Source organism: Crocuta crocuta, unplaced genomic scaffold, assembly GCF_008692635.1.
Source record: "Crocuta crocuta isolate KB4526 unplaced genomic scaffold, BGI_CrCroc_1.0 scaffold541, whole genome shotgun sequence".
Taxonomy (NCBI): domain Eukaryota; kingdom Metazoa; phylum Chordata; class Mammalia; order Carnivora; family Hyaenidae; genus Crocuta; species Crocuta crocuta.
The window spans coordinates 1,346,599-1,359,569 of NW_027531901.1; the positions used below are offsets into that span (position 1 = coordinate 1,346,599).

General features: G+C 47.2%; 1 protein-coding gene across 3 annotated transcripts in view; it reads right to left on the minus strand.

Moving 5' to 3' along the window:
* The window catches only part of SCN10A (sodium voltage-gated channel alpha subunit 10), a 92,436-nt gene that overhangs the window by 37,032 nt on the left and 42,433 nt on the right, over positions 1 to 12,971 (minus strand). For all 3 annotated transcript variants that reach the window (XM_077773992.1, XM_077773991.1, XM_077773990.1), the window contains 2 exons: positions 6,939 to 7,177; positions 3,911 to 4,084 (listed from right to left, as the gene is read on the minus strand). In XM_077773992.1, the coding sequence (XP_077630118.1) occupies positions 3,911 to 4,084; positions 6,939 to 7,177 (413 nt within the window). The remainder of the gene's footprint in view (positions 1 to 3,910; positions 4,085 to 6,938; positions 7,178 to 12,971) is intronic.

Sequence of the window (12,971 nt, forward strand, 5' to 3'; positions counted from 1 at the left end):
TGTAGGGAGGAAAATTACAGGCCAAGTATTACTCATCAATATGGACTCAAATTTTAAGCAAACTATTAGCAAACTGGATCTCCCAATGTATTTAAAAAACGTATCACAATCAAGTTGGGTTTACCCCAGAAAGGCAAAGTTGATTTAACAGTAGAAAATCAATTAATATAATTCACCACTTTAACACATTTAAGGACAAAAATCACTTGATTATCTTAAAACATGCAGAATAATTGTCTGATACAATTAAACATCCCTTCATGATGGGTACTCTGAACAAAGGAAACTTCCTAAACTGGTAAAGTTGTCCTTTTATCTTTCAAGAAACAAATATTAGACTTCGGGAAATATTGAAAGCACTCTCTTTGAAATCAAAAAACCAGCAAGGATGTCTGCTATTAACGCTTCTTTTCAACAGCTTACTGGATGTCCTGATTCGCACAATAGTGTAGTAAAAAGAACCAAATGGTGTAATGATTAGGAAAAAAAAGAAACAAAACTCCTTATTTGCATATGACATGATTGTGGTAAACATTTTAAGGGATTATATAGATAAATCAGAATTAATAAGAATTGTCTGGATGCAAAAATACTAAATATCAAAAAAAAAAAAAAAAGCCAACAGAGCAACAACCCCGGAAGAATACATTTAGAAAGAGATTTCATTTAGAATAGCATAACGAGCTAGGAATAAATCTAACAAAAGACGGAGAGAATTCCTTATGGAAAAAATTATAAAACTCTATGGAGAGATTATACAACTGCTGAAAGCTTTAAAAAATGGGAAGTGTGCTGTTTTCATAAGTCAGAAGACTTCATAATGTAAAGGTTGCATTTCTTCCCAAACTGATACATAAATTATTACAGTCCCGGTAGAAAGGCCAACAGGCTTGTGTGCGCGTGGGGATGTCACTTGGCAAGTTGATTCTAAAATGAATATGGAGGTTCAGGGGCCGACACATTCTTAAAGAAAGGAAACGAGGGGCGCCTGGGGGGCTCAATCGGTTGAGTGTCTGACTTCGGCTCAGGTCCTGATCTCACGGTTCGTGGGTTTGAGCCCCGCGTCGGGCTCTGAGCTGACAGCTCTGAGCCTGGAGCTGCTTCAGACTCTGTGTCTCCCTCTCTCTCTGCCCCTCCCCTGCTCACGCTGTCTCTCTCTCTCTCAGAAATAAATAAAACATTAAAAATATTTCAAATAAAAAAAGAAAAGAAAGGAAACGAGGCAGGTGACTTGCGTTATGGACACAGACACTCTCAAGGCAACTGCAGTGATTAGGACACGTGGTTGGTACAAAGACAGAGCAGTGATTAATGCAGCAAGGATTTGAATGACGGGAGAGGAGGCAGTGCCGCTCTGAGAGGGAGCAAAAGGCAAGAAAGAAGACGTGGCATCTTCATTTCTTCCTTCTTTGCTTTTCCCCCTCCTTTCTTTCCTTCCTGCCTTCAATCAAGTGTTTACTGAGTTCCTACTATGTGCTGGGCCTTGGGATAGAACGGCAGGCAAGGAAACCCTGGGTTTTGTGTCACGAATAACCCGGGTAAAACGGGTGAATCTGCTGGCAGACGCCAACTCTAGGGAATGTGGCTGGGGAGGGCCTCTCTGAGGAGGTGAGGTGTGGGCTGAGAATGAGTGGTCTAAGTAAAGACGGGCGAAGAGCGCTGCGGCTCAAGGGAAGGAGTGTGCACAGGCCCAGAGGCAGGAAGGCTCTGCCACACTTTGGAGGCCGGCACAAGGCTCTGGATGTCGTTCTCAGAGCAACGGGGGACACGGAGCAGTCCCTCGTAAGCGATGCGCTTCGCCCAGCGCGATGGTAACGGTAGGAGAAGTGTGTGCCCGCGTGTGCGCGGCCGGCCGGCGGGAGTGTGTGCAGCTGTGTGTACCGCCCGCTCCGTGCTTCTGAAAACCCTAACTGACCTAAGAACTAAGGCCTGTGTAAGAGCTCTGGGCGGTCCGGGCGGTGTGAGGTTTTGGGGTAATGTCCCCAGCTCGGGTGTAGGCACGGCAGAGGGGAGGTTTGGCTTTAACCTCAATGTTTGGCGGGATTTTGCCAAAGACAAACATGTGAAGCGCAAGGGGCAAAAGGGGGTTGGATTTGTTTCGAGGGCGTAACAGTCCTAACGGACCGTGGTCTCTAGGCCAGGTGATGAGAAGTGGGGAGACGGCGGAGGGGCCCCCAGCAAAGCACGGGGGTGCTGGCCGTAGGTAGGGAACGGCGGGTGAGAAGCAGATCAGGGGCAGGGAGGTGGGGGCCGAGGGGCAGGCGCCTGGAGAATTCCGTAGGCCCCAGCTATGGAGGAAACCTGCCTATTTGCAGCTGTCTGAGAATAGAGGCTTCGCAGAATCAGAGCTAAAGAAGCATGTAGACTTTAAAACACTGAGCTTGTGGGGCGCCTGGGGGGCTCGGTCAACTGAGCGTCCAGCTTCGGCTCAGGTCATGATCTCACGGCTAGTGAGTTCGAGCCCCGCGTCAGACTCTGTGCTGACAGCTCAGGGCCTGGCGTCTGCTTCGGATTCTGTGTCTCCCTCTCTCTCTCTATGTCCCTCCCCCAACTTGCACTCTGTCTCGCTCTCTCAAAATATAAACATTAAAAAAAAATTTAAAAACCCACTAAGCTTGTATTTCCCCAAGGGTACCAAAAATGGTCCTATTTTATTAGGAAACTAACTTGCGGCCCTTTCAGGGGATCTTCATGGAATCTTCTTCCCTCAATGTTTGTGCACTGGTGTCCCCCATTGGCCATTAACTTAGGTGCCTGCCTCTTGATATCGTTTTCTAGATATGTAGAGAAATCTGTCCTTCTAAAAATGTGTTTTACTTCCTACCTTCTCAAGTTTTCAGGTTATGGGTAAAGGGCCTGGAGGCCCACCGTGCCCTTCTCTCCATCAGGGCAGCAAGATATATCACTTCAAGCAGATGTCCTTGACTGGAGGCACATAGCACAAGCTTGGGTTTCCAGGGTATGCCTGGTTCGGCCTTTAGAATGCTCTTTAAAAAATTGGATGAGTAGCCAGTATTAAAATCTGGATTTCTGGTTTCTCGTGAAAAATGGCAAACTCTGACAATAACAGATAGGGCCACCTCCTTGGCTTACATCATCCCGAGTCGTATGTAAATGGCCCTCCCTGGAGTTGTGCTCAGGGGCTGGGTCTGCCTACTGCCTACACGGGACGAATGTCCGGCGCCAGGATCTCTTCCTTGGCCAGCTTTATGGCATCGCCTGCTTGGCTCCTGCAGGCCTCTGAGTTTGCCTCCCCACTACAGGTGAATCAGGTCCGGGAGCTCGGCGCCGGCGTGCTGGCTCCCCCGCTGGGGCCCCAAGCAGACTTTCTGGGTACAAGTGGGCTCGGTGAGATTGCTAGGCAGGGCTCCTTCACTCTGTCCTCTCTCTCCGGAGCTGGACGCTGGACCCCGCAGGCACGGAGCGAATGCCGAGGACGGTGGCTAGCCCCGGCTAATAAGCCACGCCATGTCACGTCAGGGCTGAGCAGTGTGCCTGACACGTTGTCAGTGCTCACGAAACAGTGGCTGCTATGATTACCATTGTGATTGTTATTTGATAAGAGAACGGGGGTGGGGGGTGTGCGAAGAGGTTAATAATAAATATCGTTTAATATTGATAAATATTGATGTTATAAACATCGATAATAAATATTGTTGTCTGGTAAGCGAACGGGGGGCCGCAGACGAGGGTGCCCAGGCCCGCAGAGGAGAGGGCACACCCCTACTTTGAGTGAGTAGAAAGGACCAAGTCTCCAGCCCCTTGGAGCCATGCCCGGCCTCCCCGCCCCCCAGGCACAGGACAGAGAAAGTTTGCTGGCTGCTGGGGCCCCCAAAGGACAGTGTCCATTCCCAGGGCTGTGGCTCCCTCAGTGCGGGGAGTGTCCCCAGGGTGCTGGGAGAGAACGTACCAGACGGAAGGTCCGCAGCACCGACAGGCTGCCCTTCTTGGCCGCGCCCAGCTCCATCAGGCTCACGGTGACGATGATGCAGTCAAAGATGTTCCATCTCTTCTGGAAGTAATAGTAGGGGTTGAAGGCAATGATTTTGAAGACCATTTCGGCAGTGAAGAACACAGTAAAGACCTGTGGTCGGAAACAAGGGTCCATCAGGGTCTGTGGGGTCAGGGCATCACGGCAAACAGGGCAACAGGCAAACGTCTGGTTTAAAACTGAAGCAGCAAAGCCTTTTGCCTTGTTTTCATTCGGTTTCTCTATCGTCTGCGGGCTCTTGAGGGACTGGGGTGGGAACACTTAGCGGCAGCACAGAGTAACCTCCGGGCCAGTAAGACCCTCCGTGGAATGTGCTCGGGGGACGCATTAGAACCAGGCTCAGTGTTTCCACAGGAATGGAAGCAGAGGCGGGTGATCATTTGGATAATAATTATTGCATAACTGTCTAAATGAGACGTCAGTCTGGGTGAGCTGTCTACAAGCTTGGATTGCGGGGCAACGTAGACCTAGATAAAAGTTCAATTCAAGGGTGCCAGGGCGGCTCAGTCGTTCAAGCGTCCGACTTCAGCTCAGGTCATGATCTCACGGTTTGTGGGTTCGAGCCCCACTTTAGGCTCTGTGCTGACAGCTCAGAGCCTGGAGCCTGCTTCGGATTCTGTGTCTCCCTCTCTTCCTGCCCCTCCCTGGCTCGTCTCTGTCTCTGTGTCTCTCTCAAATAGAAATAAACATTGAAAAAAAAAGTTCAATTTGGCCGTGTTCTNGGCTTGGATTGCAGGGCAACGTAGACCTAGATAAAAGTTCAATTCAAGGGCGCCAGGGCGGCTCAGTCGTTCAAGCGTCCGACTTCAGCTCAGGTCATGATCTCACGGTTTGTGGGTTCGAGCCCCACTTTAGGCTCTGTGCTGACAGCTCAGAGCCTGGAGCCTGCTTCGGATTCTGTGTCTCCCTCTCTTCCTGCCCCTCCCTGGCTCGTCTCTGTCTCTGTGTCTCTCTCAAATAGAAATAAACATTGAAAAAAAAGTTCAATTTGGCCGTGTTCTAGCTTATAAAAGCCTGCACAAGTAATGCACCCTCTCTGTACCTCTATTTCCTCATCTGTATAATGGGCATAAAATGTGATAATGCATATGCAGTTCTTAGCAAAGGTCCTGGCCAATATAACGCATTAATAAATAATAGCTGTTGGACTAGAAGAAGAAGAAATTATCTAAGTTTCTTTCAGTTCTGAGTGTCTTTAGTTGTCTTCAACAGGAGAGGATTCTGACATTGAGAGAGGTCAGGCCCAGGCTCAGGTCATAGGACCAGCAGCGGAAGGGAGACGGGTCAGGAAGAGGGTCAGGTGCCAGTCTCTCATTTGCTCTCAGCAAAGCCTTTCGCCAGCCTGGGTTGGCAAGTGACCTGCCTAATACCACAGACCGCAACTGTATAATTCAGAGAGCATGCCCTGGGCATCACTTGTAGGCAAGTGAGGCGTGGCCGGGGTGGGGCTGAGGTCCTGGGTCCTACGGAGACCTGAGTCCTGGGTCAGTTGGCTCCACTGTCACTGGCTGTGCCATGTTGGGCAGGATGCTAAACCTCTCTTAGTCTCCGTGCCCTCTCTGGGGCCGTGAGGGTGGCGAGAGCCTCATAGCACGGTTGTGTGGTGGATATCACGCTTACGAGGCACCAAACGCTGCCTGCCCTTCTTGCTGCCTTTAAAACGTGGCGCCCTGCTCTGGCCCAGCCATAAAGGCCTTTTTTCTTTCTCATCTCAACTTCTCCAGCTCTAAAATGAGGGTGTGGGCCCAGAGATCTCTTCCGTAAGACCCTCTGTGGTCTGTGCTGACTTCTTGGAAATAGACTTCCTCCTCTTTCCACTTCCCCTCTTCATGTCAACTTTGAATAGAATGTGGCCTCTCAGGGCGCCTGGGGGGCTCAGTGGGTTGAGCATCCAACTCCAGCTCAGGTCTGATCTCACTGTTCGTGAGTTCGAGCCCCGCATGGGGCGCTGTGCTGCCAGCTCAGAGCCTGGAGCCTGTTTCCGATTCTGTGTCTCCCGCTCTCTCTGACCCTCCCCCACTCACGCTGTCTCTCTCTCTCTCTCTCTCTCTCTCAGAAATAAACAAACATTAAAAAATAATAAAAATAAAAGAATGTGTCCTCTCAGCCCAGGTGCTGCCAAAACATAAGGCGTACGGGAGCCGCAGTGTCCCAGAACCTGCTGGAGACTTCCGGGGACTCTGGGGGAAGGGAGGGCTCTAGGGAAGAGTCATCACACTGCCCCTGAGACCCCTCTTTCTGTTTAAGTCTGCAGCCTACGAGGAGTCGGAAGAGCTGGATGGTCCTGGTGGACCCAGTGGGCATTTCCAGGGGGGTGGACACTGCAGTGGACACGGAGGTGGGACCCTGACCTTCCCAGCTTCTGCTTATCATGTAACAAGTCCAGTATGTGCTGTATCTTGTTAGAAGCAAATAATACCAAAAGGGAATAATAATGGAGGACCATTCAAAGTAGTGTCCTGTCTAAACGAGATACAAAAGAAAAGCTCTGGCTCCCTGGTGCTTCCGTGTCCCCTCCCTTTCCCTGCCTTCCCGGCCCCTCCGACTGTCTGCCCTTCAATGGCATCAGCTGAAAAACTACCACCACTGTGATTTGCAGTCATAAAAGCAACAAAACTATGAGGGGATCTTGCAATTCCACAGACTGTCTTTAGATGGGAAGGTGACATTTATCCTCATTTCAAGGTGGAGGCAGCTGAGATGCAGAGAATTCAAGAGCCTGACCTGAGTCCTGTAAAGAGCGAGCCAGTTCCCCTCGGGCAGGACTCTGGGTCCATCTCCCTGTGCTGGTCTGTCCCAGTGCAATTCCCACCGGCTCGGCCTGGCCCTCCAGACTCGATTCCCTGCCCGCACGTCTCCAGCACCGCGCTCTGCTAGCGAGACCAACACTGCAGCGGCTGAGGGCACGCGGCCACCCCACCCGAGCCCCTGCCACCACAGCACTCACGATGTTGCCTATCTGGAGCATGGCCTCGAAGTCGGGGCTCATGCGGTGATGCTCCATGGCCATGAAGAGCGTGTTCACCACGATGCACAGGGTGATGGTGAGCTCCGTGAAGGGGTCTGTCACTATCCCGAAGAGAAGCGTCTTGAGCTTCCCCCACGTGGGGCAGCACTCCCAGATCAGGTACTTCTTAGCCGAGCTGAGCAAGCAGGGCGGGCACCTCCGTTCAGACTCCTCGAACTCTGTATCACAGTTGTGGTCAGTGCCGGTCGTCAGTCCCGTGTCTCCTCAGACCCCACCCCCGGGCACCTTGTCATTGCTAATAGCTACCACTTGCATTCCCCACCCCAGCAGCTCGCTCTGGTGACCGTTTCCCACTTTCTGAGCTCCTTCAGTGCAGCGAGCGTGGTCCAGTCTCTGTCCCCACTCAGTCCCCCGAAGCGCGGGCTTTTTAACTGCCCGTTGCCGCTGTCACGCTCTTAGTTCCTAATGCTCCCGGCTTGGACGTCACGTGCCCCCGCTGTGTGCCCCTTTGCAGACACCCTCGGCTCCCTTGTCCTTCTCCCCTCCTCGCCTCCCCTCAACAGGCAGGCTTCCCGGCCCCGGCGCCCAGCCAGGCGAACCGGGTTAGGAAAACCACACAACCGTGCTGACCGGCCCCACCAGGGAGTCGTGAGTCCCAGCCGGTCGTTGTAAGAATTCCTGCCACGTTTCTCCGTTTCGGGCCCCTCCTTCAGTTGTGCAGACCAGCATTTCTCACCTTCCCTGTCTCCTCCAACCCCCCATCCATGCCTCGCTTTCTCCTGACCAGCTCCCTTTGACTTCCCTCAGAGCATAGAATCACTCGTAAAAGAACCTCCTCTTCTTCCTCTCACTGACTCTCCAAGGAATCCACAAGTCCACCCCCCCGTGTTCTGCACCCACCCCCCCCGGCACACAGCTCGCTCCACTCCCGCCTGTGCACCTGGCCAAGGCTTGTGTCCCCCCTCTCCCTCCCCTCTGGACCATTCCCATCAGCACGTGAGCACGCTTTAAGTGTAGGTCCACTTTTCAAAAGATCTCCGTGGACCACATGCTATCCTTCATCTACTGACTCCTCAACAGCAAAATTCCTTGTAAGAGTTTTCTACACTGAATTTTCCCTATTTTCTCACTTCCTGTTACCTAGCTGACCCCTGGAATCAGGCTTTTACCTCGTCCCCATTTAAATGATCATTTCCCAATTACCCCTTGCTCTGCCTCTCACAGCATTTGACAGAAGTTGTAACACTGTCCCTGAATTCCCTTGTCTACTTCCAGGACATCATTATCTCTTGGGTTTTCTCCCATATCAGTGACTGCTTCTTCTTAATTTCAGGTCGTGTCTTTCATCTTCTTCCCTCTGAATGAGGGAGATCTCAAGCATTTTCTCCCTGATATTTCTTTTTTTCCCCCCCTCTCTAGGTAATCTCATTGAGCCTCATGGCCCTAAAACGCCATCGGTATATGATCTCCCCCAGATTGTATGTTGAGTTACTGATTTTTTCCCTAAGCACCATGCTCATTTTTAGCTGCTTCCATTAAATCTCCACGTGCATGTGCATCTGGAGCCACTTCTACAGAAAGCAACCGCATAGCTTCAGATCTATCTATAAGTTTACCTGTAAGATATGCATTCTGCAGATATACCAGCCCGCAAGGCAAGGAAAGATGATGTCCATTGCTTATATAATAATAATAACAATAATAATAGTAATAACAGAAACCATTGATAAAGTCCATTATGAAGAAAGATGAGGCAGACTTATTTATAGAGATGTAAAAAAACACAACCTTATATACGTGTGTGCATGCACGTGTGTGCGTGCATAGAATATGGCGTGAAGGCTGTCAGGGAAACTGGAGGAGCACCCTGAAAGACGGGGGTACTGGGGGCAGGAAGGCTCTTTAGTGGGAAATACACGTTTCCCACTAAATATGCACTTGCAGCACTTGAACTTTTGGTTGTACATATTTTTTCAAAAGAAATGAATTCATAGAAATAAATGTATCTTCCCACATCTTGCGGTTTTATTTTCCTGTAGGTAGATACAAAATTTATATGTAGTCACATTTATCCACATTGTTCTTTATGTTTTCTTGCATCTGTGACTTGCAAAGAACCCATTTTCATCACAAGATGTGAAAAATTCCTATTCCCATCTCTTTCTAGTTCTTCTGTAGTTTTACCTCTCCTTTAAAATTTTGGTGCATTTGGAGTTTATTTTGAGTAAGGAGATATTGATCCAGTTTATTTTTCCCAACATCTTGTTATTTATATCACCACTGTTTGTTGCATAATATCTCACTTTTGAAAGGATTTGAAGTTTCATTTTGATCACAAGTTATCTCCACGTATCCATATGTCTTTATATGCACATGTCCATTTCTCTTACGTAGATCAAACTATTTTTTCAATATCACACAGTTGTAATGACTTATAATATTTAAAAGTCTTTAAGATCTTTAAAACATTTTGTCAAATAAAGTGAAAAAATGACTGAGAAAAATAATTGTGGCCTATGTCTTAGACAAAATGCTCATTTCATTAATATGTAAGAACTCTTAAACATTAATGAAAAAAAAGACCAACCTAGCAGAAAAATGATTAGGCAATTTCTAAAGAGAAAATTCAAATGGTTTATAAATATTCAAAAAGATGTCCAATGACACACAAAATGAGAGAAATGTAAGATAAAGCTATACTAAGACATCTTTTCATGGATCTGATTTGCAGAGATAAAGATAGTTTGATAGTTGTGTTTGGGAGGGTGTGCACTGAGAGGCAGTATCACCCATTGCTTGGGTGGGTAAGAGTTGATATATTTACATACAGCACCCATTATCTTTCGATAAGTGCCCAAAAATGCCTTTTTCCCTATGACAAAGTGATTTCACTTCAAGGCATTTAACCTGTAGTACATGTGGAAAGTGATGTAGTGACTGAAGAATTTACTTCCCATCAAGAAGGGAATGGTTAGCCAAATTATAGAACCATCTATACAGTGTAAATACTAACATTTATTGCAAAGTGTAAGGATACAATGTAGGATGATTTTCAAAATAGATTCATCGAAAAAACATTATGGCACAGAATAGGATATGTGATATGCTACCATTTGCAAGGGAGAAAAAAAAGACTATATATTTTTTATTGAACATACTACATTATTTCAGGAGGGAAACACAAAACAACTGGTTTGGACATTGTTTCCGGAGAAGAGAGTTGGGGGGACAGACAAATATTTCCCTTTTTTAATGTGCCCTTTGGTATCTTTTAAATTCTATATAACATGTTGCTTATTCAAACAATAGCGTTCTAAATAAAAATTTGATAAAGAGATTTTATTTAAAGCAATGAAGTAAGGAATATGCTGCCCCTTCTACTTCCAGAAATCAACAAAAGCATCAAGGAGACTGAGAAATAGAAATGCAAATTGTTGGCAGTGATTTTTTGGATTTGATACCAAAATCAAAGTCAACGAAAGCAAAAATAAACACATGGAATACATCAAACTAAAAAACTTCTGCACAGCAAAGGAAACCATCAACAAAAGGAAAAGGCAACTTAATGAAAGAATATTTGCAAATCATGTATCTTATAAGGAGTTAATATCCAAAATATGTAAATAATTCCTGCAAATTGGTAGCAAAAAACAAATAATCTGATTTTAAAATGGGCAGAGGAACTGAATAGACCTTTTCCCAAAGAAGACGTGTAAATGGCCAACAGGTACGTGAAAAGATATTCACATCACAAATCATCAGGGAAATGCAATGAAATATCATCTCACACCTGTTAGAATGGCTATCATCAAAGACAAGAGACAGTAAGTGTGGGTGAGGATATTGAGAAAAGGGAATCCTGTGCACTGCTGGGGGGGTGGGTGTAAATTGGTGCAGGCGCTCTGGAAAACAGTCTGGAGATTCCTCAAAACATTACAAATAGAACTACCACATGATCCAGGAGTTCCACATCTGGGTATATAGTCAAAGGAAATGAAGCTACTATCTCAGAGACATCTGCACTCTGATGTTTATTGCTGCGCTACTCACAATAGCTAAGACATGGAAACAATCTAAATGCCCGCCAATAAACGAATGGATAAGGAAGATGTGAAACACACCAACACCCCCACACTCCCGCCCATGCATTGGAATATTATTCAGCCATACGAAAGAAGGAAATCTTGGTGTCTGCCCTCAAACTTGAGGGCATTATGCCAAGCGAAATAAGTCAGAGAGAAAGATACTACATGGTATCATGTATCTATGGGGAATCTCAAAAAAAAAAAAAAAAAAAAAAGAGATGAACTTGTGAGTTGTGAGGGATGTGGTCATTAACCAGTTAGGGAAATCCTTTAACAACATATACACGTATCAAATCATCACAATGTACACTTTAAATATCTTACAATTTTGTCAATCATATCTCAAAAGCTGAAAGGCATCTTAACAGATGAAAATTTTAAAAAAGGAAAGAAAAGAATGTGCTGCCCGTCTACTTCCAGAAACCACTAAAGGCATCAAGGAAACTCAGAAATAGACATGCAAGCTCTATTTTTGATGAAAGTCAGAAACCTCTGTACGCTCAAATCATAAGTTATGTGCATAGGCTATCAAATCCTGCACAGGTCAGTCAGTCAGGAGAATGTTCTGAAAGGTCACTGTAAATGACAGATATGTAAACTGGCAAAGCATGGTTTTCTAACGCAGGGGGCACACCCCAGGGGCAAAATCAACCATTTCTAGTTGAAAAACAGGACAGGAAAATGCCCAGCCTTGTAAATCGTCTGAATATCGCTGACCTCGGTTGTCTGGGGAGATACAGAGCCTCAGAGAATCTGCGCTTGCAAGCTTGGAACATGAGCACAGCTCTTTGCCCTAGAAGAACCTCCTGCACAAAGAGAATCCAGAAGGAATGTCTTCCTCTCCTTCTGCTACAGTTAAAGAGATGTCCCTCCTCCCATGAACAGTCTCCACTTATGCATCCCCTCCTGTCACTTCAGGAATTGATGGAATGTTCTCTCTCTTTCCTTTATCTCCAGTCTTTCCCGTTCTTATGGATCCTGCCTTTTAGCATGTAAATATGCTTTTATTTATTTTTATTTATTTTTTTTAGGTCAAAATGGACTTTATTTTATTTTTATTTTTAAAATATAATTTATTGCCAGGTTGGCTTCCATACAACCCCCAGTGCTCATCCCCACAAGTGCCCTCCTCAGTGCCCATCACCCCCCTTCCCCCCTCCCCCACCCCCATCAGCCNAAGAGTCTTTTATGGTTTGCCTCCCTCCCTCTCCCTAACTACTTTTTCCCCTTCCCCTGCCCCATGGTCCTCTGATAAGTTTCTCAAGATCCACATGAGTGAAAACATATGATACCTGTCTTTCTCTGCCTGACTTATTCCACTTAGCATAACACCCTCGAGTTCGAACCGCGTTGCTGCAAATATGCTGTTAAAAGCTTCCACGCAAGAAACAACCACAACAAAATCTTCCTTCAAAGCTACCTACACCCTGGCGGCACCCCCGCTCTTCACCCTCCTCCCTACTCTGCCAGCCCTCTTTTGCTCAGATCACCAAAAACATCCATGTGACTAAAGCCCTGGATTCTTTTTTTTTTTTTAATGTTCCTGAGAGAGAGAGAGAGAGACAGCATGAGCAGGGGAGGGGCAGAGAGAGAGGGAGATACAGAATCCGAAGCAGCTCCAGGCTCTGAGCTGTCAGCACAGAGCCCGACGCGGGGCTCGAACCCACGAACCAGAGATCCTGACCTGAGCCGAAGTCGGACGCTCAACCGACTGAGCCGCCCAGGCGCCCCTCTTTTTGGGCTTGGTCTTACTTGGTCTTTCTACAGCGTTGCCTTATTTGACCGTTCGGCTCTTCCTGAAGGAATTCAGACGCTTGGGCCTGTGTTGTGTGCTTCTGGGTCTTCTCCTATTTGGTGGCGCTCCTTCTCAGCCTCCAGGGCCGGCTCTGTGCCTTCTGCTCAATCACCAAACATTACAGTATCTTTA